This window comes from Rhineura floridana, chromosome 4 (genome assembly GCF_030035675.1).
Source record: "Rhineura floridana isolate rRhiFlo1 chromosome 4, rRhiFlo1.hap2, whole genome shotgun sequence".
NCBI classification, from domain to species: domain Eukaryota; kingdom Metazoa; phylum Chordata; class Lepidosauria; order Squamata; family Rhineuridae; genus Rhineura; species Rhineura floridana.
The window spans coordinates 40,996,248-41,023,596 of NC_084483.1; the positions used below are offsets into that span (position 1 = coordinate 40,996,248).

Here is a 27,349-nt window from a genome sequence, read left to right on the forward strand (position 1 = left end):
GCATCTAGAATGCAGCTTTTCAAAATGTGGATCCCTCTCCCCCAAAATTGCTCTATATAACTAACAGTAAAACAGAGCATCCTTGTAGCAAAATTTTTGGTATCATTGAAAGCAGCCTTATAAGTGAAATGGACTGCCTTCAAGTCAATCTCGACTTATAGCTACCCTATGAATAGAGTTTTCATGGTAAGCGGTATTCAGAGGGGTTTACCATTGCCTCTCTCTGAGGCTAGTCCTCCCCAGCTGGCTAGGGCCTGCTCAGCTTGCCACAGCTGCCCAAGCCAGCCCCTTCCTTGTCCACAACTGCCAGCTGGGGGGCAACTGGGCTCCTTGGGACTATGCAGCTTGCCCACATAACCCGAGCCACTCACTGTGGGGGTGATCTTTAGCTGGCCCTTTACACCCAGGAAACACAAGCTGGGATTTGAACTCACAGACTCTGAGCTCCCAGCCAGGCTCTCCTTCCCACTGTGATCTACCAGCTGTCCTGCCTTATAAGTAAGTCCATGAAAATTTCTAGTCTATTTTTTTATACTCACCTGCCTATATACAGTCATTTGTGGCAAGCTGACAGCTTGAAAGAAAAAGACAATAAATTCTCTCCCAGCTTGCAAAATCTTTCTTGCCTGGTTACTTGGAAGCATTTCCTATTGGCCACAGGCAAGTGAGTCTTTAAAGACCTGGTTGAAAGATTTTTTTGGTTTGCTTTTAACAGTCTATGCACAGACAAGGAGGAAAGCGCTTCCTCATTATGTGCCAATTCTAATGATTTCCACACATGTGTGGTGTGGTTGGATTCTGCACCACAGACATATCCATATACTGAAAATGGGCAGGCCACCCTTGTAATGCTTCATTCATGCTGGTTTTTTATTTATTAGTTATTTACTGGCTTCCTAAAGCATTCAAGGGGGCTTATAGTTTAAAATAATGGCTTACAACCTAGTATACTTGGTATAAAAGGCATAGGAAGGTGTGAAGGAACACCAGGGACTGCTCCACTGCCCCCTTGGCTTTGACCCTGTGTGGATTCAGAATCTGGCCCCCACTCAACTGAACTGGCTGAAGAAGGAGGGCTGGGAGGCAAGCCAAAGGAAGATCAGCTGGGGAGAAACTCAGCTATTGGTAGGGAGCCTTCAGAAGCCTATATAAGAGAAAGCCTGCCGAAAGCTGTGGGAGGTCTTCAGCCTGAGAGGGAGAAGGGACTGCCAGAGACCTTAAGGGGCTGGAAAACTACAGGATAAAGGATGAGGCCTCAGCCTAGCTCTGCCCCTCTGGGACTGGGAAAGGACCCAAAGTGGGGAGTGATGTAACTGCCTGTCCCCAATAAAGCATAAACAGCAAGGTTGCTTGGGAAGTTGTGATTTTTCCCCTATGGTAAGAGGGGGATCCTGGCCATGGACACTGGACCTTTTGACATTCCCCTAACCATGGATGCCCAACAGAAGGGAACAGAAAAATCCCTTGGGCATCTGATGGCCACTGTGTGAACAGGATGCTGGATGAGATGTGCCACTGGCCTGATCCAGTAGGCTCTTATTATGTTGTTAAATATGCACATTTAGGTACTGGCTCCTTATGTATTGATGGGTTGCTGCCCTGGAGGAGGAAGAGTGGGATATAAATTCAGTAAATAGTAGTGGTAGTCATAGTAATAATAATATCAGGAGTCATCAGTGCTATATATGCAGATGCACCTGCCCTCATAGAAGTCTTCCCTGGTGCCCACAAATTCCTCTCTCTCTGCTGAAATTAGTCTTGAAATAAGCATTCTGTTGTAGCCAATAGAATAGGCTGTGGTGTGTGCATGCGTGCAATGTGTGTGTGTGTGGTGCCTACAACAATTTCTCTGGTTTGCAAATGTTCTCACAGGCCCAAAAAGGTTGGTGACCTCTATTTTGTACAATGGCAAAGTGAAATGATTACTGAAGGATGAAGGGAGCCAAAATCGTAGTTGGTCCCAGCTGATCCAGTGCAGAGCACTTTGTTATCTCATCTCTCCCTCAGATGCAGCCAGGTGGAATGGCTGCTGATGGAGGCAGTTATGGGAAGGAGGACCCAAAACGGTAGTTAGGCCCATCCCTATAGAGGGGGTCCTCACAGAGCTAATTCACATGTAAGACTGGGCCACACTATGATTTTAGTACTAATGCAAGGGTTTACTTCCATATAAGAGATTGCTGCTACAGTGTTCCTTCTCCAGTTATCCTGCTTCTGTGAGCTAACCCATGGTTTGACTTAGTGTGCTGTCTGAACTCAAATTCATGGTTTGTCTGGAGCAAGACACACCATGAGATATAACCAAGGTTTGTTATTTGGTTTACAAGTTGGGATTTGTTTGGAGCAAGATAAACCACAAACCCAGGTTCAGGTAACACACTAAGCTCAGAGCTTGGAAGATTATTTTTAAAAAGTAATAAATTACAGTTACAGTTACATGCCCCCCAAAAAGTAGTAATTACCGTTACAATTACAATTGCTCTGAAAGTAACTGATTACTTTGCTTTTACTCAAAAGTAAGATCGTCCGTGGTGCAGAGTGGTAAGTGGCAGTAACGCAGCCGAAGCTCTGCTCACGGCCGGAGTTCGATTCCAACGAAAGGAGGTAGTTGAATCTCTGGTAAAAGGCGTCAAGGTCCACTCAGCCTTCCATCCATCCGTGGTCGGTAAAATGAGTAGGTAAAGAAAGGCCGGGGAAGGAACTGGCAATCCCACCCCATATATACGGTCTGCCTAGTAAATGTTGCAAGACGTCACCCTAAGAGTCGGAAACGACTCGCACTATAAGTGTGGGGGCACCTTTACTTTTTACTCAAAAGTAATTGCTACAATTACATTTAGTTACTTTAAAAAAAATTGTCTACAAGGTGCTGGCCTTGGCTGCTGCACATCTAAGTAGCCTAAAACGACATTAAAGATAAGCACACACACACAGAGGGTAATAGAATATTTTTTTTATCCGTAAGATTAACAGAATGGCATAACAGAATCTCACATCCCCTCACCCTACCCCCAGCAATGATGATACCCCAACACACATATTTTTTGTATATATATATTGCCTCCAGCTCTTTTCTCCTTCCACTCCTGTCAATTTTTAAACAATTGTTTTCTCCACGCCGTCTCACTCTCCACCTCCTCCCTAGTCGCCTCCTAAGCACCCACAGAGCATGAAGGAAAAACAATGATGCACAGAAGCCCAATTTGAAGCACATGATTTTTATTCACAAATCAGAGGAGCAGAAGACTTCCCCTGCTCCCCCCCAAGTAATGCACAAAAGTAATGCTAGAAACATTACAATTACTCCTCAAAAGTAATGAAGTTACTACTCATTCTATTACCAGAAAAATGTAATGAAGTTACCCACTCATTACTCAAAAAAGTAATAAATTACAAGTAATTTGTTACTTGTAACTAGTTACTTCCAAGCTCTGACTAAGCTAAACCATGGCTTAGCTCACAGAAGCAGGGGACCCAGAGAAGGAGCACTGCAGCAGCAATCTCTTTGAGATTACGCGTGTTTATGCTAAGCCATAGATTGGTTTAACGTTACATGTGAATAACCTCAAAGTCTCTCCTCTTTTCATGAAATGTGATATAACTGAATCATATAGATAAAGCTACAACCAGTGAAACCACAGTAGTCTCAGCTTTTACGAGCTCTCCTACTACCTTCTAGGTGATGTTATGTGGTCAGGGACCTAACGTAGAGTCTTCTCAGTTGTGGTGCCCCACCTTTGAAACATGCTTCTCAGGGAAGCTTGCCTGGTACTGACACTTATCTTTCTGGTGACAGGTAAAGATCTTTTTCATTTGACTAAGCTTTTTAGTATCTCTTAATTTTAGTCTGGTATTCCTCCCCCCCCCAGCTTTTATAGAAGTTTTCTCTATTGCTGATATTTAGTTTATTCGTTTTTGTTGATGTTCTACCTTATTATTACTGTAAACCACTGTGATAGGTTGTTTATATCTGAAAAAGTTTATAAATGGCTGAAAATAAACGCATCTCCTCCCCACTGATACCTTCTGATATGAGGCTTTCAAGCGCTATTCCCAGAAAGAAGCCAATGAACTTTTGAAAGCAAACATGGCTGTCTTCTTGTTGATGTAGCACACCCTTGTCCAGTACAGCACATCCTCCTCCATATGAGAGCATCTCTGCTGAGTCTATGAAGTGTAGGAAAGTGGTTGAGGATGAAGACACATTGAAAATCATTGGTGCCTGTTCAGACTGCTGCCAAACATACAAGGAGCAAAACCTCACAATGTGAGTTTGAAGAGCTAGGGAATGGGCCAAAGATGCATAGTTGTAGGCAGAGGAGGATCTAGAATGGGTCCAAAATCCATTCTCTTGGCACATGTAAACAGAGTGTTTTACGGGTGCTTAGAATATTGGCAGGAGTTATTCTCCTATGCACCAAACCCATGTTGTTTCAATTTTAAAAAGCCTTTATTTATTTGTTTGCACCTGTGTCCTGTTTTCATAACAGAAGGAGGAAAATCTTTACTGACATGAATTACAAATTCTTCCCCCTTTCCTGGGTTTCTCATGTGCTGTTGCCCAGAACTGACTTTTCTATTTTATTTTTTTAGGATTTCTCATTCTCATTTTGTTGAATTTGCATCTGCGTGGGGCTGCTAAGTCAATAAAGAATCACCTAGCTAATAAATCTATTCACTTGCCTTTCTTTTGACAAGTAAAAGAAAATGAAACAGAATTATTTTCTAAAAGAAAACACAGCAAGATACAGTTCAGGCTGAAACCCCCAGCAGTTGTGCCAACCCCAACTTGTGCCAACAGAGTAGAATAGTGAAATTTCATGCAATTTCATGCAAGCTGGACATTTGTGGAAAGTGGCGATACAATCTATTGCAAAAGTAAGTTGCTTTGCAGTTAGTGTAAAGACAATTCTTCAGTTTTCCAAATACAGCTAGAAAGCAATTGCATGAAGGGGGCTCCATTCAATGACCTGGATGGAAGAGAGAGAGAGAGAGAGAGAGAGAGAGAGAGAGGTCCCTGTCCCTGGAAAACTGGTAGAAAGTATTATTAAAGCTAGATTAACTAAGCACATAGAAGAACAAGCCTTGCTGAAGCAGAGCCAGCATGGCTTCTGCAAGGGAAAGTCCTGTCTCAGTAACCTATTAGAATTCTTTGAGAGTGTCAACAAGCATATAGATAGAGGTGATCCAGTGGACATAGTGTACTTAGACTTTCAAAAAGCGTTTGACAAGGTACCTCACCAAAGGCTTCTGAGGAAGCTTAGCAGTCATGGAATAAGAGGAGAGGTCCTCTTGTGGATAAGGAATTGGTTAAGAAGCAGAAAGCAGAGAGTAGGAATAAACGGACAGTTCTCCCAATGGAGGGCTGTAGAAAGTGGAGTCCCTCAAGGATCGGTATTGGGACGTGTACTTTTCAACTTGTTCATTAATGACCTAGAATTAGGAGTGAGCAGTGAAGTGGCCAAGTTTGCTGATGACACTAAATTGTTCAGGGTTGTTAAAACAAAAAGGGATTGCGAAGAGCTCCAAAAAGACCTCTCCAAACTGAGTGAATGGGCAGAAAAATGGCAAATGCAATTCAATATAAACAAGTGTAAAATTATGCATATTGGAGCAAAAAATCTGAATTTCACATATATGCTCATGGGGTCTGAACTGGCGGTGACCGACCAGGAGAGAGACCTTGGGGTTGTAGTGGACAGCACGATGAAAATGTCGACCCAGTGTGCGGCAGCTGTGAAAAAGGCAAATTCCATGCTAGCGATAATTAGGAAAGGTATTGAAAATAAAACAGCCGATATCATAATGCCGTTGTATAAATCTATGGTGCGGCCGCATTTGGAATACTGTGTACAGTTCTGGTCGCCTCATCTCAAAAAGGATATTATAGAGTTGGAAAAGGTTCAGAAGAGGGCAACCAGAATGATCAAGGGGATGGAGCGACTCCCTTACGAGGAAAGGTTGCAGCATTTGGGGCTTTTTAGTTTAGAGAAAAGGCGGGTCAGAGGAGACATGATAGAAGTGTATAAAATTATGCATGGCATTGAGAAAGTGGATAGAGAAAAGTTCTTCTCCCTCTCTCATAATACTAGAACTCGTGGACATTCAAAGAAGCTGAATGTTGGAAGATTCAGGACAGACAAAAGGAAGTACTTCTTTACTGAGCGCATAGTTAAACTATGGAATTTGCTCCCACAAGATGCAGTAATGGCCACCAGCTTGGACGGCTTTAAAAGAAGATTAGACAAATTCATGGAGGACAGGGCTATCAATGGCTACTAGCCATGATGGCTGTGCTCTGCCACCCTAGTCAGAGGCAGCATGCTTCTGAAAACCAGTTGCCGGAAGCCTCAGGAGGGGAGAGTGTTCTTGCACTCGGGTCCTGCTTGCGGGCTTCCCCCAGGCACCTGATTGGCCACTGTGAGAACAGGATGCTGGACTAGATGGGCCACTGGCCTGATCCAGCAGGCTCTTCTTATGTTCTTAGGTGTGTGTGTGTGTGTGTGTGTACACACACACACATATACACGGGGCAGCAAACAAAAACACTAAAAGCACTTTAAAACATATTAAAACAAAATATTTAAAAAATATTAAAACAAAACATCTTTAAAAACAACTTTTAAAACCAATTCCAGCACACAGACTGGGATAAGGTCTCTACTTAAAAGGCTTGTTGAAAGAGGAATGTCTTAAATAGGTGTCCAAAAGATAATGGTGCCTGTCTAATATTTAAGGGGAGAGAATTCCAAAGTGTCTATGCCACAAAAGGTCCACTTCCTGTGTTGTGTGAAATGGACCTCCTGATAAGATGGTGTCTGCAGGAGGCCCTCACCTGCAGAGTGCAGTTATCAACTGGTTATAAAAAGGATAAGACAATCTTTCAGGTATCCTGGTCCCAAGCTGCGTAAGGCTTTGTACACCAAAACTAGAACCTTGAACTTGGCCGGTAGCTAATGGGCATCAATTAGTGCATGAATGAAGCTAATGATCCTAGAGAAAATAATTCAATAGGAAATTGTTCTACTAACATGGAAGCTCTTTAATAGAAATGGGTGCAAAAATGTTTTGCACAAATACATGATAGATTACTGGAAATTACCGAGAGCGAAGAAGACCTGTGCTAAACATTAATGGAAGAGAAATGGAGAATGATATTTCTGCACAAGAATGGAAACTACTATTGTAAGCAGAAGATGAATTTTCATTGTGTTTAAATTTAAAAGAGTTTCAGTATAACATTCTTTATTCTATATGATGTCATAGAAACAAAACAGAATCTATAAACTTCCATTTATCTGCATTGTACATATCTAGTGGAATTGCCTAAAGGTAGCAAAGTACTTCTAGAAGGACTGTATTAAACAACTGGATGAAAGTTTAGAAAAGAAACATCAATAATCTTGGTGATTATTAGGTAAAATATAAATATAAAGGAGTGTTTTTATTAACTTATTGATAGTAACCACAATTGTACATGCCAGAAATTGGAAAGTAAGTGCAGTTACAGAATTAAAGGAGTAGTTGTCCAGTATTTGGCAGCTTGCCAGAATGAAAAGCTAATATTTATATGGTGAGAATGGAAAAGAGGTAGGAAAGATCTGGTTGGGTTTGCAGAATATTGGTTGAAAAATTATAATGTATTAGAATGTGAAATACAGTCACTTTGTAAACTCTTTTTCTATGTTTGAAATGAAAAATCTTTTATGACAATTTGATGATGAATAGTTTAATTCAAAAACTAGTACAGCTATCATAGGAACATAGGAAGCTGCCTTATTCTGAGTTGGATCATTGCTGTCAATATTGTTCACACTGATTGGGTGAAGGTGCCAGACACACCTCTGTGGGGAGGGAATTCTAAAGCATAGTGGCCACCCCAGAGAACTCCCTCTCTTGAGTCGCCACCTCTGAACTTCCGAGGTCAGTGGAACTACCAAGAGCCCCCCCTTACCTCCCGCTGATTTTAAAACCCAAGAAGCCCTATCGGGCAAGGAAGTAATCTTTCAGACTTTCAGATATATGTTATGTATACCTGTGTATATAAAACACAGGTATAACACTATTTCAAACTGGTTGCGGTTTGGCAGCTGGCATTTAGTAATCTGATGAAACCAGCATTTGAAGCGTTGCAGACATAATGCAGCAATGCACTGACTTAGTTATATAACTACTTTTGTGTGATTTTTCTATGCTCTGTTCTGTTTTATTGCTTTTCTTGTGCTGATGGCTGTTTCTTATTTCCTGTTGCAATGACCTTGAATAAGAATTTAAAAAGAATTAGAATAAAGTATACACAAGCAATGTAGTGTTGCTGGCATTTGCAGATCTTTTGTTATTCACTGAGAAACTAACACATTGTTTACATTAGAAGCTGGTAAAAAGGGGTTGAGGTTGAGAATAACCGTTGCACATTATATCTACCCTATGTTTAGGTGGTGTTTTCTCATAATTCCCTTCACTTGCTCAAATGGGAAGTTTCCCACTGTTATCTTCCTTATTTTGAAGTTGATCCTTGGAAGATACTTTGCATGGGATTTCCTACATCACATCTAGTTTGGCTCTGAAGATGAAGGTTCCATTTAGCTATCATGGCTAATTAGGAGGGGATTGGTTTCCAGGTTCAGTTCAAACTGCTGGTTTTGACCTATAAAGCCTTATGCAGCTCAGAACCAGAATACCTCAAGGGCCACCTCTCTCCACATGAACTTACCTGGACCCTGCGTTGTTCACCTGAGTCTCTGGCTCAGTGTCCCCTCTGAGGGAGGTGCAAAGCAGGGCTGTGGAGTCGGTATGTCAAACCTTCGACTCCGACTCCTCTATTTTTCTACTGTCCGACTCCAACTCCGACTCCTTCATATATAGCAAATGTATATTAATTTTTCTACTGTCTGACTCCGACTCTAACTCCTTCTTAAATGGCAAATGTATATTAATGTATTAATATTTATACATTAATATTAATATTAAAATATTAATTTGATTTTGAAGTCAGAGTCAGTACATTTCTACCGACTCTGACTCCACCCAAAATTGCTTCTGATTCTGACTCCAACTCCACCCAAAATTGCTTCCGACTCCAACTCGACGACTCCGACTCTGACTCCACAGCCCTGGTACAAAGGGTGGGACAAGAACAGGCCTTTTTAGAAGTGGCTCCCCACTTGTGGAATGCTGTTCGTAGGAAGCTGTGCCTGGCACCATCATTATCTATTTGTAGGCACCAGGCAAAAACCTTCCTTTTTACCCAGGTTTTTGGCCCTTAATTTGAAGGGCTTTAGGTATCAATGGCCTCTTTTAATGTGGCAGGTCTTGCAAGACCTGTCTTTGTTCATACTGATAGTGTTGTACTGATTAGGTTGTGTTGTGTTTGTTGTTTTAATGGGTTTATTATAATTGGTTTAAATCTTATTGTTGGAAGTTGCTTTAGGTTGCTTTGCAAGGAAAGCAACTAAACAACAACAACAACAATAATCCCATGAGTCAAGCTGGGGTTCAGCAGGTACAGTAGTGGCGGGACAACTGTGATCATCCAGGTATTGTTAGACTCCAGGTCCCATCAACTCCAGCCAATATGGCCAATGGTCAGGAATGGTGGGAGCCATAGTCCAGCTACATCTAGAGGGCCAAAGGTTTCCCATCTCTGAGGCAGAGGAAACATTGGGTGGTTGGAACAGAGGTATGGTTGAAGCGCTTGGCATTGGTGTGGGACATTATGGGCAGGCAGCAGCTATCCTTGAGTTATTGTTCAGTCACACTGATGATAGTTTAGATATGTATTTTTTTTTTATTGCAAGCCCTTGGTTTACACATTTCCAAATATATTTTATTGAGGAACTGGATGGTGTTTTTTTAACAGTGTGAAATGATAGGAAACTAGCCTGAAAACATCATGTTCATGTTGTGATTTTACTCAGGAGTGGGGGCAGGAGTCTTCTAATGAGCTTATGTGGCAGGGATTTTCATGTTTGCAGGCTAGGTTTACTTTATTTGGATGCTGTTGGAGCAATCCTACACATGTCTACTCAAAAGTAAGCCTCAAGTAAGTGTGTGTAAGAATGCACCCTAAAGCAACACAAAGGGTCAGAAGCCAGATAGTTTCAGAACAAGTCTTAGCTACTCTTTGAAGTATTGTGATCGAAAAGCAACTACATTAGTCATATATGCACTACATTTAAGGTGCTGGTCCACAAATTTCCCCAAATTCTGCCTGAAGAATTGTTGTTAATGTGATACAGTGGATTAAAGCGTTATCGAAAACAGCTTATTTTGGAAATGTCTGAATTGCCTTTTCTTGGTTTCAATTATGAATGGAGGGAAAAATTATTTTCTTTACATTTTAAACAAACTTTATTCCTGATTATTGTGTTTCTTGAATGGAAAACCCAGGATTCATTCCTTTCTCCAAAATATGCCGTGAAACTGTGAAACAATAAAGTTGTTTTAAAATTTGCTGTGTCAGTGAGTAAAGAATTTGTAAAGGATCATTTTTGTGTTGACCCCCCAGGAACAAGACAAAAGCAGAAACAAAAGCGATTATAATGTATTCTTGTCTGAAACCTGGCATATGCAGAAAGATAAGTTTGCCCTTCAGGCAGTTTTTTTAAATGGAAGAACAAAGAGTGTCCAAAAAACACCCCATAAGCTCCTTGATCTACTCAGTTCCCAGATTTTGAAGATATCATTATATGGAAAGCATGTTTGTGCATTCCAGCTGTCAGTGCCAGAAGCTATATATGTTTCCCTACATTTTGTGGCTCACAGTTTTAACTTAAAGATTGACTAATCAGATGTAATACTTATTTTTTCTAATATGAATTTGTTCTGCTCTGTTTATTCGAAAGCTACTTTTATATGACCGCTTTTCTCCCTCCAAGAGATTATTACTTTCAGCCAGCCATGTGTGAGATCCTCATGTGGTAAAGTAGCAAACACTCATATATGTCCAAAACATATTTTAGTTCCCTAAATGCTTCTGCAATTTTGTCAAATGATGTGTGGAGGGGTATACAGGACAACTGCTGAACTCTTCAGAAGATGCATCACTATCTGCACATCACCATGTTGCTGGTGGGGGATGGGGAATATTGTAATGAGAGGAGAGCAGTCATAGGAATCTAGGAAGCTGCTTCATGGGAAAATTATAATACTCATAATATCTGCACGTTAACTCTGACATTGGTCCATCTAGCTCTGGATTGTCCACATTGACTGGCAGAGGCTCTCCAGAGTTTCAGACAGGAGCCTCTCCCAGCCCTTCCTGGAAATGCTGAGGACTGAACTTGGGACCTTCTGCTTGCAAGACAGATGCTCTATCACTGAGCTATGGCTCTTCCCATATGGATAGATGCTGACAGAATTTCCATAGGTTAAAAAGCATCATTAGGTTTGCTCTAGAATGATTAAGTCAGAGTTAACTTGTGCAGATATTATGAGTATTCTAATTTTCCCATTTTTTCCTTTGAGGGCTATATGTGAACTATTTTAGTTTAAAGATTATATTAGTTCAGTGTTTTGAACTAATTTTTGTCTGCTTTGCATTTAGTCATATCATGAACAAATACTTTGATTAGGTGAAATGGAAGTCAAAGCATACTTATATCCATTTCAAACAAATAGGCCTTGCAGGCCCTCAGTATTTTCAATACACCAGACTTTTCAAAGTTCAGTAGGTATTTGTGGGGGTAATGATATTTTAGTAGCAGTAAACAAAGGCATTTTTCAACTGACAGTTGCTGTGATTAATTATCAACAAGGTAAATTTCTGAGAAGTAGTGTTGACTTCTTCACTGTGATTCAACATTGGAGCAATTAATGATTTTATACTGTCTGAGCAAAGTGACATTTGTAAGAATTTGTTCATGCTGCCATAAATGGTGACAGACTTTCTGTTGTATTCTGGAAGAGTCTTAGTTTCTTACTTAAATTTAATTTTGAATGTCTAGTTGTGTACAAAAAATGTTTCATTTTCTTTACAGATCACTGTTTTGATTAGAGTGAGATAGGATTGAGAAGTATATATGTGCGAACATTGGTAACAAAGCTTTTTGTTTTAAGATTACTGACCTGAAAAAGTAATTTGTATACTAACGAGTATATATATTTTTGTCAACAGGGACTTGCGGTTTAATAGAATTAAAGAAATCCAACCTGGTGCATTTAGACGGCTTAAAAATCTGAACACGTTGTAAGTTTCATCTGTTGTAAGATCTACTATTCCTTTTGTAAACAGGTCAAATTTGCATCATACATTTAAAGCAGTACTGTACCACTTTATTTATTTAGACAATTTATATACCGCTTACATGTAAATGAAACTCTAAGCAGCGTGTAACAAGTTAAAAACATAAGTTAAACAACAAATTACAAATACAAAAAAATCTATAAAATATAATTAATAACTGAATAGAACATCCTCTTTAGTATAAACATTGCATATAAAAATGAACTACGAAAAAATACAACAAAAATAATAAACATAGTAGATAGAACAAAATATCACCAGGGCTTCAAGAAAAAATTGAAAATCAAGTTTAAAAAAACCAATCTTGTTTTTAAACATGGTAGATTAGACAAAAGAAATCAACTTCTTAATACCTTCTTAATCACTATATAATAAAAAGCAACACAATTGCAACAGCCACCTGTCTTTATAATAGCAAATAGAATTTCATCTAACAATAGTTGGAAATAGATATCATTATTTATTCAAACACATCCTTACAAGATCAACACACTCACATTCATCAAACATATAAATATTCTAAACCAATGCGCTCAAGCTTACTATTTTAGCACACCTCAAATTACACTCTGCAGGCACTCACATAATTCAGTCTCACATCCTAAAAACAGCACACTCACATATCCACACCATGAGAACCGCTCAAATCTAAATGCATATAAATAAGAAAAAACACATACACACACACATACTCACTCACGCACTCTAAATAAAACATTCATACCAAGCACTCCTCCTTGTCTCTCAAAGGGGCAGAAACGATCCACCAGGCTCTCACCCTGCAGGTATAGAAATAACTTTTTCCAACGTAGTAGGCGATGACACTTCCCTCGTCTTTAAATATACATGGCTTCCCTTAAAGAATCCCGGGAACTGTAGTTTGTTAAGAGTGCTGAGAGTTGTTAGGAGACCCTATTTCACTCACAGAACTACAATTCCCAGAGTCCCCTGGGAAGAGAGATTGATTAAACCACTCTGGGGTTTGTAGCTCTGTGAGAGGAATAGGGGTCTCCTAACAACTCTTAGCACTCTTCACAAATTACACTTCTCCAGATTCTTTGGGGAAAGCCATGACAGTTAAAGTCATATAATACTGCTTTAAATGTATAGTACAGATGTGGTCACAGTTTAACTGTTTATTATATTTACTCCTTAGTTTTAACAAGGTTAACCTCATTAAAACTAACAATATGTTGCTAATTCTCAATCTCCTTATTTCTAACATTTTTGATACATCGTTACTACTTTATAGAATCCACACAAAGACCATCAGAGTCTGTTCTTGGTTTAAAAGTTAATTTCTTAGAATGAAAGACAGGAAAGCAATTATTGTTCATCTGTAATTTCTTTTTATGAAGTCAGTTGGGGTGGAGTTGGTTGACCTTAGTCTTGAGTGGCCTATATTTTCTTAAAACTTTGGTTCAGTGGTCTGCTAATGTGGAGGAAACATATAAATTGCATACTCAGGATCTCTTAACGGTTAATTTATCTTACATGATTCTGAGTGTGAACTGTTGCTTAAGTGGCTTGTTAAAATTTACCTTGTCTAGCATTCTTTGCTAGGCACCAACAGATACTACATAGTCCACCAGAAATTAGTCAATATTCTACAATGATCTACCTCCTGTCACCCCGGGTTAAAGCATAATGGACGTTGCTTTTCAACTCTTGAAAGAAGCAGTGTCGTCTCTTCGTTTGGAACTATGGTTACGGAACAGTAGCAGGAATCATTTAGATTTGCATTATTGGCTAATTGGACTCCGGAGTCTTAGTAGGGTAGAAGATACTTTTCTGTGTACTTGATGGTAGTGTCAGGAACAAGCAGGGTCAGGCCCCTCAAGAGGTCAGGTTTCAGAACCTATGAAGATACTTGTCATTCTGAGGGTCCAGGGGTTAGCATCATGGTCAGGGCAGAACAGGCTAGGATCAAGTCCCAAAGGCGGCAACAAAGAACCAGAGATAGGCAGGTAGTCAGATTCTAAAATACAGGGAAAGGGAGACAAGCTTTCAGCTAGGCTTCAGGAAACTGTAGGACAACTACTCTAGACCAGAGAGCTAAGCCTGAAGCAGCAGTTCAGCAGAGCCCACTCCACTGGCATCTGATTGCCTCCACTGATCATCTGATCTGACTGAGCTGACAAACTGCTACATTTTTCAGCCATTATCAGTACCTGCAAGGTGTCTAAGTGGTGCAGAGAGTTAAGAACCTGGGCCCGCTGTTAGATTCCCTGTTGCACTTTAAAAGTAGAAAACTTTTCCTGTCTCTGTACTCTTAATAAGTATTGTAGAGAACCTATCAAAGCAAAGGAAGCTCTGTTTGTTCACAGAAAAGTCCAAAATCCATAGTTCAGCCATGTCTTTATTAGGGCTGACCAAAATGTAATCAAATAGTGAGCAAATTCTCTAGAACTCTTCGTGATGGTGGATGTTGAGCACAGTGGGAAGGGGTTGGGAGGAAGAGAAAAAAACTTGGATTGATGATTAAGCCACAGCACCATCTTAAGAGAAAGTGTAGGAGACAGCAAATTTAACTGGATTACAGAGCAATCCTAAATATAGAAAGCTGGTAGAATTTATTCCAAACTCTGCTCAGGAGCAAGGCTACTGCCTCTCAGCTGGCCTGAGCCCAGCAGAGGGAAAACAAGCATTTAAAAAAATCCACAACCCACAGCTGGGTGCAATACCTTTATTAGGATCAACACACAAATAGACTAAACATTTGGAAGAACTTCCTGACAGTACGAGCTGCCTTAAAAGGTGCTTGGCTGTCCTTCATTAGAGGTTTTTAAGTAAAGGCTAGGTGGCAATCTAACAATGATACTGTTGTAATGTGTTTCCTGCATCAGCGGGGGATTGGAGAAGATGAGCTCTGGGATCCCTTCCAATCCTGTGATTCTATGACAATGTCACACAATAGTGAGCAAGCTGTCAGTTGCTTCCTTTAGTCTTGTTTATATGTGGATTTCTAAACTTCATTCCACATTGTTAAATGTTATCCCAATGCAAGATGGTCATTTTGATCTTGTTGTTTCTTCATAATGCAATTGTTGCCATTTTTCAACAAAATATACTAAGAGGTAAAACAAGCAACTGTTTTCATTTATTTTCTAGACTTCTAAACAACAATCACATTAAAAGAATACCTACTGGAGCATTTGAAGATCTTGAAAATCTAAAATATCTGTAAGTTGAAACGCTTTTATAAGGGAAGTAGATAATGAAGTACATGTTACATAGTATGGAAAAAGACTAATTTTTTATCTACAGAATACATGTACATGTGGTTGGAAAGTGGCCAGGGTTATGAAAACAATCACAGCTTCTTTAGCAGCTTCTGTGCTGCCTTTTTCAGTTCATCTCCAACTGAGAACGAAAACACCTTAATTTATTAGTATTAAGAATCACTTGCTATGAACTTTCAGCATATTTTTCATGCATAGAATTTCACAGCCCAGGACACGCCACACCAACAAACACATGCTTAGCAAGTTTTTAATGTTAATGTGGGCAAGGCCCACATTGTTAGTGTTAATATTAATGTGGGCATTTAAACTTTTGTTTATAGTATTTATGTTTATAGTATTTTAATAAGTTGTGTGTGTGAGAGATGCTGAATCTCCATTAGTGAAAATAAGAAAACTAGGGTGCTCTTGGAACTCCAAAGAAGTGTGGGAAAGCTGTGTTTATTTCATTGTGAACACTAAATATTCTCTCCCATAAGATGTTGCCTGATACCAGCTGATACATTTGTGGTACTTATGTATTTGCCTTAATCAGTGTGTTTTAGTAATTGCTGAGAATTACCTTCCAGTTGATGGGAGTTTTGAAAAAAAATCAACTTAATACTTTAAGACAATTCCATTAGAGGTTTGTTGACATGTTCTGGTGCCTGCTCCCTCTTATTCTCTTTTATTTTTCCAGAAATAGGGTTTGGGGGGGGGTATGTGAGGATGAAGTTAAAAATCAGCATCAACATTGGTGGATCTTTGTGCAGGCAATATTATCGAAGCATATACCAAGATAAAGATACACACATTTCACAACAATCTGCATGAAAGGTAAAGAGACTTAAATATATACTAATAGTATCTATATTAAACTATTATAAGCTACAGTAGAGCCCTACTCATACGGCAGGTTAGGTTCCAGACGCCCACTGAAAAGCAGATCAGCTGTAGCGCGGGGGTCTGGAACCTAACCCGCTGATCACACCAAAGGAGGAGAAGATCAGCTGTAGTGCGCTACAGCTAATCTTCCCCTCCTCCTGTGCGATCAGCTGTAGCGCGGGGGTCTGATCATGCCAGAGGAGGAGAAGATCAGCTGTAGCGTGCTACAGCTGATCTTCCCCTCCTCTGGCAACATCAGCTGGAGGGCGAGGAACTCCAGCCCCTGCGCCAGCTGATCGCCCCGCTGGTGCCATATTAGCGGAACGCCGAAAAGTGGGGTGCCGAGAAGCAGGGCCCTACTGTATCAACAAAATGGAAATTTTACAAGTGCATACAAAATTCTAAATAACAGTGAATACTATGAACCACCAACTACAGATCACCAGTAAAAAGTCTCTTTTTAATTATTAGTCTTTCAAGTTCATGCAACCATTTCTTGTAATAATTGATTTTATTGTGTATTTTAATTGTACATGTGTTAAAATACTTTGGTTGATTTAATATCGTTTTATGACAGAGAGATACCATGAAGCATTTTCTTAAGTATGATTTATGACATATAATATTGTCATAAATATTCATAATTTACAAATATATAACTAAAATCTGCACTGAAGAGAACAGTAAGTCTATTCTGACAACAAAAACAAAAAATCAACCAAATATGATATTAGAAGGAATTTGACAGATTTTGAATCTTTTTTTATATGACTAGATAGATTAAAGTTTTCTTTCAAGATTATTTACAGTACTAATAAACCTGGATTGGAAAGTTAAAATGGGGAAGAGACCTAAATGATGACCAGGGTACTTCCATCTGGCAAGGTGGATGCCGTCCTCAGAGGCTTTGCATCTGGCCCTTGGGGCCTCTCCTCCTTGCCCTAACTTCCTCCTAGACTATTGTGTTGGCTTCTCTTCCTCCCCAACCAGCATGGAATAATGCAGTTGCTGGGGCTCAGTCCAGATCAGGATCCTGGTGTGAGGGTAGAAGGGCTTTAACCCTTTGACTTGCACTGTGGTCCCAATCCAGTCTGGGACTGCCGCACCTGCAGTTTGCATTGCCAAAAAAATGATATTTTCCTTTGATTGAATCTTGTGTGTGTGTCCTTGTAATGAATGGATTCTTTTTGGTAATGCAAATTGGAGATGTGGGACGCCTGATCCAAAATGGGACTACAGTTAAAGCTCTCTACCTCCACCCCCTCTCCAGAGTCCCAATCCAGATAGGTCATCCAACAATTAATATATGTGTTGGGGCGATGAGATGCTCCCATTGGAATGAATGGGATATTTTTCTCCAATGTAAGTTGCAGTGAAGGCTCTGTGTGTGTGTCTGTGTGTGTTTGTGTATAGATGGATGTGTCTCTGTGAATGAAAGAGCTTGAATGATGGATGAGGTTTGTTTATGTGAGAGTGTGAATGATTAGATGGGGTGGTGTGACTATGAGAGTGTGGGTGTCTGCACCCACTTTTGGCTCTGGCTTCTCCCACCCCTGGTCTGTAGTCTCCAGCATGCTATTACTGAGGTATTGCAGTTGTGGGGCAAGGGAAGGGAATCAAGAATGGAATTATTTAAATATGGACATTTAATCTACTTCATTAACTGTAACCATAAAGGAAAATGGTTAAATAACATAATATAACAGTGGTACTTTACTGAAAATGATATGATTTATCAAGTTCTTTCTGTTGGAGGTGTAAATCTAAATCTAAAGAAACATATCTGGTAGTATCGTAAGAAGATTCAGATATTTTGGTGGATAGGGAAGGAACTTTTGTGTTATGTTCTCAGGTGAAAGATACCTTTGACACCCAGATTAGCCTTTGATGAAATAAGAAGCTATGAGAAACAAGAAAATTTGTGTATTAATATGCTCATAGCAATGAGAATATTGATCGCTAAATATTAGAAGACAGTTAAAGTCCCATGTGTAGGGGAATGGTATCGATAGATTTGTTTAAGTTACCCATGAATTAAATTTTAGCTTGATTTATTTTTCGTGGAGTAGGTTTTATGCACTAAATATATGTTAACAATGGGATTCATTTATAAGATATTGGATCAGATTCCCTTGTGATGGCGTTTGTGATCCAGCATTAACCTTGTAACTTTTTCCTCTCCCCTTTTTTCCTGTCCTCTCTTTTTTCTCCTTTTTTTTCCTTTTTATGAAGTTAGCAAGGTCATGTTTAGGAAGTTAGAAAATGGGCAGAGCAATCCTAAAGGGTGTGTGAAGGCAGTGAATTTTGTGGCAGAGAAACCACTACTTCCTAAGTGCTACCTCTTAGCACTGGCCAGGGCAGAAGTGGGAAGTGGATTCTCCATATCTCTTTCCCCCACACACACCTTTTAATTTCCCCCCCATCTCACTAACACTAACATATTTTTTTACATTTTCCAGGAGCATGTCATGGGAACAAGAAGGCTTTGGATTTGATGGATCAAAGGCCTTTCCCAGTCCTCCCCCAGAACACCCCATTACCCTTGGAGCACTGCCAATGGTAGAATGAGAGTGATGCATATTTCTGCCACTGCACTGAGGAAGACTCTCTCCACAAAGATAGAGACCTTAGTGTCCTATAGACTCCCAGGGAGCACTGCTTTGCTCCCCAATTATAGTACATATATATATAAAGAACTAAGTATGCACTCTTTTTCTTGATGTGTTAAATAATCTTTTTAAAATAAATAAAATAAAGCAGACCAAAGTTAACTTGAAAATAATAAGACAAAAATAATGGCAATACCACAAGCAGACTTTTCTGCCCACAAAACTTCCCTTTCTGCGTGTAGCTTCCTGGACCCTCCAAATTTATTCCAGAAGGTCCCCCAATTCTCTGTAGCAGATTTGGAGGGGGGGGTTCAAGGGGGAGGAGATGAAGAGAAAGTTCCATTGCTCAAGCAAAAGTTTGTTCCACTTGCAAACAGATAAATACTTTCTTAATCTCTGCCCCGTATCATAAAACCTTTCAAAATATGCAAGTTTTAACCATATACAATTGCAAAAAGTCTTTTTTAATTTATATACCAACTCAGTTCTTGCTGTTTACTATTAATTGGTAACAGATTATTGTTCTTTTTGCACCAAACATTTTAGATACTAAAAGATACTCTATGTTATATTTTAGTCTATGTACGCCGCCTAGAGTGGCCGTTAATTCGGCCAGATAGGCGGCCTAGAAATAAAATTTTATTATTATTTATTATAAAGCAAAAAAGTTTTGATTTTTAGCTACCAAGGCATAAATTATTACTTGCAGCTAAGGTGTATCTACAGGCTTAGACTAATTGTTGAAGTGGTATAGAATTTTTACCCCTATGCTTTTCCCTCTCTGAATCAGGCCTAGGGGACATGTGGCCCTCCTGATGGTGTTGGATACTAACTCCTATCATTCATGACCATTGGCCATGCTGGCTGGGGCTGAAGGGATCTGTAGTCCAATAACATCCGGAGGGCTACAGATTAGCAACCCCTACTTTAAAAGTTTTTAAAAATGTTTTAGTTTTTAAAAAATGTAAGATCAAGATCAAAGTTTGAACCAGAGTGAAAATGGGGTGCATTTTGCAAAAAAGAAAAGCACCAAAGACTTTACAAAACTTTTTGCCCCTCCTTAAACACTTTTACCCTGAAAGTTTTTATGGGCTAAAATTCAAGGCAGTCCTACTTGATATTTGTTATTCTAGGATACTCCACTGTTTTAAGTAAATTTGTTCTCTTGTTTGACCTACCTTATAAACCCATACTAATATAGTGAGCTTTACTATAATACCTATAACCCATGCTCTGAAAAGCCAGTCCTTTAAAGAAGGGGAATTTGTCATCTTCTAGTTCTTAGTTATAGCCACTTTTGCTGATGCTAACAATAATATTGCTAACTGGACTGTCTCAATGACTACCGCAGATAGTTGCAAAATTTGAGGTTAAATGATAGAGAATGTTTGTTTAACCTTTTGTTGCAACCCAAGGCACCAATGTTCCTCCTGCATCCCCACCATTTTCCCTATGAGTCCGGCCATCACAGCGGGTGTTAGCTCCACCTATTGTGCGAAGGCAAGAATGTCTTTGAAGTCAAGACTAGGGGAGTCAGGCCCCTCCCACTCTCCAGTTCATTCTTGCCTTCGGACGAACAAGATTGGAAAACTTATCATTGAGATCCTATAGCGTAGCATTTAGCTAAGTTGTTTTTGTATTTGTTTATTCGTTTTGACTGGGTGCGAACCCAGCGTCGCTTGTGTGTCTTCCCAGTCCTTCTTTCCCTACTTTCACTTACCTCTGTTGCTTGTTAGAGGTTTTTTCCCTCAAAGACCGCGGCTGCGGTTCTCCCTGATTTGACTTTAACATTTTATTTTCGTTCTCTCTCCTGCTTGTCTGGCGACCCCCACAGAGACCGTGGCTGCGGTGTTCTGTGTTTTTTGGCCGTTTTGAGCTTCGGGGGATCGCAGCCTTTTCTCTCCCGTAGCGGTTCTGCTTTTCTCAAGTCGCGCTCTGTGGAGCCCTTGAAGAGACCGCGGCTGCCGTTTTCTCCGAGGCGGGAGCCTGCGGCTGCGGCTCCCTCCAACCTTTTGTAATCTACCAGGGTTCTGCCTCCCTGGAGCCTGGCGATCCGGCTTTCTCTCCGCTCCTTATTTCACCGCGGAGAGCCCTGCTCCCGCCGGCGACAGCGGCTTGCCTCCTGCTGCCTCAGCCCTCACAGGCTTTTCTCGGCACGTTAGTTTCGCCGCGGCTAGCCCTGCTCCCGGCGCCGGCAGCGGCTTGCCTCCTGCTGCCTTATCCCTCACAGGCTTCTATCTGCACTTTCTTTTTGGGGGGGTTTTGGAGCCACTAGTGCGGTTATCGACCCCGCGGCTCCCCCTGCTAGTCTGTGCTGGGCAGCCCTTCCCCCCACTTCGTCCCCAGACGGCCGCCATTGCTCCTTCTCTCTCCGCCTTTTTTGATTGTTTTTTCCCGCCCTTTTTTCCGGGTGCCATTTTTTGAATTCAAAATTCCCGCCCTTTTTGTTACCCTTTATTAACCATCGGATACCTTCCCTGCAGGCTATCTATCTGTATGTGTGTTGTATACGTGCTGTAAACAGACTTACACAGGGCTCACTTGCACACAAATTTACTGTGGCTGTAATCCTAGTGGCTGGATTATATTATCAAGGCTGGAGCTCCAATCCTAGTGGCTGGATTGTATTATCAAGGCTGAAGCTTTAATCCTAGTGGCTGGATTGTGTTATCAAGGCTGGAGCTTTAATCCTAGTGGCTGAATGATATTATCAAGGCTGGAGCTTTAATCCTAGTGGCTGGATTGTATTATCAAGGCTGGAGCTTTAATCTTCGTGGCTGACTTGTACTAAATCTGATTTATATTGGTATATCCTGCCCCCTCTGGGGCCGTGTACCACGCCTGAAACCCAGCCTACAGCACTAATCTGAGTGTGCTAAGTCTAAATACAGCCTATAACATATTAACGCTAATACCTTAGTGCATCCTGCCCCCTCTGTGGCAGTGCACTCCGCCATCTGCCAGTGTATTCTACCCCCTCCGTGGTCGTACGCTGAGCCAGTTCGGGTCTTTACATCCTGCCCCCTCCGTGGCAGTGTACTGTACCCAAGTTAATATAAGATGGCAGAACAGCCAGGCATGCCGCAATCAACCCATATGGTGCCAGATCAGCCAGGCATGCCACAAACAGCCAAGCCACAACATTCTAACACGACTAAGACCAGACACGCCAAAGCCCTGGCTAAAACAAAACATCTTTCCAGCCATAGCAAACCAAAGCGCCCACGTTACGTCTCTGTGCCAACCACCACCACAGCACCTCAGGCACACATAAGCGATATTCTCCATTCCCCTGCTGCTTCCTCTGACGAGGAAGAATTTGTTGGCTTTCCCGCTCAGTATTCGACTAACGATCCTTCCTCCAATTTACCGCCCCAAACATCTGTTCCAATAGCTCCTCAGGCACATACATCTGCCACATCCGGGCTTCAGCTGTCTCCTGATTTCCTCTCCCAACTTCAAGCCATGCTGGCATTTTTTACCCAAATGCAGTCACTACCACAAGTTCCTGCCATACCTCAACTCAACATGGAACATCGTGCGTGTCATGAAACTCACCCTTCCTGTTCACCTAACCCCTTTGATGTAGCCAGAGGCAGATGTATTGACGAAGCCTCGTATGCGGAGGAGTCAACCTTCAATGACCACGTTGAAGGAGATGACTGGAGCGACTATTCAGATCATGAGGAGGATACATCATATCGCTTGTTTAATGCCTCAGACTATCAGCCCCTGGCACGCAGGGTAGTTAATACTCTTGGTCTCCAGACAGCGCCTTCAACTTCGTCCGCCCCAGCTATCAAAGGGGCCAAGGTCCTCAAATCCCCTGCACCTACTGAACACTACATCCCGGTGCCGGACCCAATTGCCAAATTAGCCTCTGAAGAATGGGCCCATCCACTCAAAGCTCGACGCTTCAAGAACCTGGCTGACAGACTTTACGCCCTAGCCCCAGACTTTGCCACCAAGTTAGATGTCCCTGGCATAGATGAACCAATCGCTCGCCTCGTTTCACGATCGCTTTTGCCCAGGGAAGGGGAATCCCACCTAAAAGACACTACTGAGCGACGAATAGACTTCGCCCTCCGCAAGAATCACGAGGCCACTGCCCTAGCCATGCGTGCCTCCACTTCAGCCTCCATCTTCTCCAGAGCATCTATGATGTGGCTGGATGACCTTCTAGAGGACGCTAACCCTGATCCTGTCGCCCTCAGAAGAGCACTATTGAAATTGCGTAAGACAGCAGCTTTTGTGGCCGATGCCACTTTGGATGCCACTCAATTAGGGGCACGAGCCATGACGGCTCAAATAGTCGCTCGTCGCACCCTCTGGCTTCGCCACTGGCAAGCTGATTCAGCGGCCAGATTGAACCTGTCCAGGGCTCCTTACTCCGGATCTCTGCTCTTCGGCGAGGAAGCTCTAAAGGCAGTGCTGGTTGATCCAAAAGATGCCCACAAACCGGTTCTGGCCACAGTCAAGAACAGCGACCACAGGCCCTTCAGGCGATTTCCTTCCTTCCGTTCTAACCAGCCCTTTCGAGGAACGCGGCCAGGAGGACGAGGCCGCGACTTCAGATCTTATGATCCCAACGCATTCAGGGGCTCCTGGAACCGACGCTTCCAGGGCAGAGGTCAGTACCAAGGGCGCAGGGGCAACTCATCGTCCTCATATAAGGGAGGTCCTCACCTACGCAAGTAGTCTTAACGCCCTCCCCATAGGTGGCAGATTACTTAATTTTGGAGATCGATGGCTGCGCCTTACTACGGTCTCCTGGATCAGGGACCTTTTCAGTTATGGCTATGCCATAGAGTTCTGGGCAACCCCATCAGACAGATTCCATCCGTCCCCTTGCCCAAGGGCACCAGCCAGGCACAACATCATGGAGACAGCTATCCACCACCTCTTGGACATAGCGGCGATAGAGCCAGTTCCCACAACTGAGAGGTCAGAAGGGGTGTACTCCCTCCTATTTGCTGTGCCAAAACGAGATTTATCATGGAGGGCGGTATTGGACCTCAAGTTTGTCAACCGTTTTGTAACATATCGCAGGTTCAAAATGGAATCACTCCATTCCATTACGGAGAGTCTGCATGAAGGAGACTTCCTGGCTTCTATCGACCTTAAGGAAGCGTATCTCCATGTGCCCATTTGTATAGCCCACAGGAAGTTTCTTCGGTTTGCTTTTGGCCACCAGCACTTTCAATATAGAGCGATGCCATTTGGCCTCTCCTCTGCTCCAAGAGTGTTTACCAAGGTGCTACTCATCCTAGTGGCTTACCTCCGGACCCAAGGGATTCATATCTACCCATATCTGGATGATCTGTTAATACGGGCCAAGTCTGAGGAGCTGGCTCATCATCACTTAATGATCACCCTCAATGTTTTGCAGGCCTACGGCTGGCTTGTCAACTTCGACAAAAGCCATCTCCAACCAACCCAACGCCTACTACATCTAGGGGCAATGTTGGACACCCTGCAGGCAATGGTCTTCTTGGCTCCAGATCGCATCACTGCCATCACAAACATCGCAAGGTCCCTGATGCAACAAACATCCGCAGACGTCATGCTTCTTGCCAGAACGCTCGGGATGTTCATTTCTACCATCCACATTGTGCCATGGGCTCAAGCACACACTCGACACCTTCAATGGACTCTGTTGCCGTTTCAACAGGACATTGCCAGCACCAACCATCGCAAAGTTCATTTGAGCCCCGCACTGCGCCTCTCCTTCCGCTGGTGGACCAAGGTTCAACACCTCTCCAAGGGCACGTCATTCAGAGAACCCCGCAGAACCGTTGTAACCACAGATGCCAGCCTCATCGGTTGGGGAGCCCACTGCAACTCCCAGTACGTTCAGGGGGTTTGGTCCACCGCGGAGCAAACTCAAAGCATCAACTGGCTGGAGCTAAAGGCTGTCCACTTAGCTCTACGTCATTTTCAGTCTCTGTTCCCTTTGGACCATGTGCTCATTCGAACAGACAACACGTGTGTAAAATCACATTTGAACAGACAAGGGGGCACCAGGTCTCGTCCCCTGCAGGACTTAGCCTCCCTCATTTTTGTCTGGGCAGAACAACATCTACAATCCCTGAAAGCAGAACATCTCAGAGGGATTTGGAATGTGACAGCAGACTGGCTCAGCAGACAACAGATATTTCCGGGAGAATGGAAACTTCATCCAGCCATTTTCCATCGTCTCCAATATCGGTTCGGCGCCCTCTCAGTCGACCTGTTTGCTCCCAGTCACAATTGCCAGCTTCCCAGGTACTTTGCCCGATACCTGGACTCAACAGCAGAAGCAGTGGATGCTCTGACAACACCGTGGCCAGATGGTCTATTGTACGCCTTTCCTCCCATACCATTGTTAGCCAAAACCTTGAGGAAGGCGCGAACCAAGAGGGCACAGCTGGTTCTGATAGCACCATTTTGGCCACGCCGACCATGGTTTTCAGATCTTCTGGCAATGTCAATGATGGATCCTTGGACACTTCCAGTCAGGCCAGACCTTCTATCCCAGGGTCCAGTACTGCATCAGAACCCTACTTGGCTCAATCTAACAGCGTGGCGTTTGAACGGGGACATTTGAGGTCAGCTGGACTGTCTGACGCAGTGATTGATATTATTTTGGCCTCGAGAAGACCATCTACCACTCGTATTTATCAACATACCTGGGGGGCTTTCTCCAAGTAGTGTCAGTCCCACCACCATGATCCATCCCAAGCCACTGTGCATCAGGTGCTGCAATTTCTTCATAGCGGCTTTATGATGGGACTTCGACCCAACACTCTACGTCGACATGCGTCCACTCTGTCGTCCATTCTCTCAGTGTCCTTTCCTGGAGATCATATTTCCTCACATCCGTTCATCAAACGCTTTTTGAGAGGAGTCGCCCTACGCTCTCCGCCTGTTGTCCATCGTTTTCCTTCATGGAGTTTGCCGAAGGTTCTGCAGGCTTTGCAACGCCCTCCGTTTGAACCCATCAGGTCTGTGCCCCTACGTATGCTGTCCTTCAAGGTCTTGTTTCTGATCGCAATCACATCTGCCAGACGCGTTTCGGAGTTGGGCGCATTGTCTTCTGCTCGACACCTCTGCGTCTTCCATAAGGACTCTGTTGTGCTGAAGACTGATCCTTCCTTCCGTCCCAAGGTCGATTCAGTTTTTCATTGCAACCAGGACATTGTTTTACCTTCCTTTTGCCCGAATCCTACCCATCCGCTCGAGAAGGCTTGGCATTCGTTGGATGTTCGGAGGGCTCTCAAGACATACCTGTCTAGGACCCAAGAGATTCGAAGAACGGAGTCTTTGTTTGTATCCTTTCATCCAAGGTCTATGGGGCATAAAGTATCTAATTCTACCTTATCTCATTGGTTAAGGGCATGCATTATTTTAGCATATGAGTCCCTGAAGCTGTCAGTTCCAGCTAGTATAACGGCTCATTCTACCAGGTCAGCTGCCACTTCGGCTGCTTTTGCCACTAATGCTCCTGTTGCCGATATTTGTAGGGCTGCAATCTGGTCTACCCCACACTCGTTTATAAGGCATTATAAAATTGATCGTTATGCCTCTGCTGACGCTTCTTTCGGCAGACGAGTGTTACAACAGGTTCTTAATAAGGATTAACACGTGGGTGGTCCCTCCCTGTATGGGCTGCTGTGGTACATCCCGCTGTGATGGCCGGACTCATAGGGAAAATGGACCATTGGTCTCACCTGAAGGGTGATTTTCCTATGAGTACGGACATCACGACCCTCCCAGTTGGAGGATGACTATATATTTTCTAATGTGTTATATATTACTGTTACGCTATTATATTTAAATTTAAGAGTGAAGTCAAGACTTCCAGTTCTGTTATACCGCTATGTTGCAGTCATGTTACTATGCATGGTACTATTGTGTTATTTTCCTGCTGCCAGGCCGGTTGGCCTTGTTCTTGTATCTTTAGATATTTCTCCTTAGACTCGCTGCGAATGAACTGGAGAGTGGGAGGGGCCTGACACCCCTAGTCTTGACTTCAAAGACATTCTTGCCTTCGCACGATAGGTGGAGCTAACACCCGCTGTGATGTCCGTACTCATAGGAAGATCACCCTTCAGGTGAGACCAATGGTCCATTCTTTTTCCTCCTCCTTTCTTAAATGGGCAATCGTTTCACCCATGCCAACATCATAGTGCAGTTTAGGCCACTGTCAATTTCACAAGCAAATATTTTTACCTGCTTAGCCAACTGCTGTGTTAAGTGTCTTTAACTAGAGTTAGCTGGTGAAGCTCCATGAAGTCCCTGTTGTTCATTTGCCAAGAGGTAGAAAGGGAGACTGCTGATTCCAGGCTCAATTAGTCCTGCAGTACGTAAAATAGTACGTAAAATAAGCTACCTGCCTGTGTTAGTAGTTA

The 27,349-nt window shown here is 42.4% G+C and overlaps 1 protein-coding gene across 3 annotated transcripts in view; it reads left to right on the plus strand.

Moving 5' to 3' along the window:
• The window catches only part of PXDN (peroxidasin), a 127,590-nt gene that overhangs the window by 28,894 nt on the left and 71,347 nt on the right, over positions 1-27,349 (plus strand). For all 3 annotated transcript variants that reach the window (XM_061622868.1, XM_061622865.1, XM_061622866.1), the window contains exons 2-3: positions 12,116-12,187; positions 15,356-15,427. In XM_061622868.1, the coding sequence (XP_061478852.1) occupies positions 12,116-12,187; positions 15,356-15,427 (144 nt within the window). The remainder of the gene's footprint in view (positions 1-12,115; positions 12,188-15,355; positions 15,428-27,349) is intronic.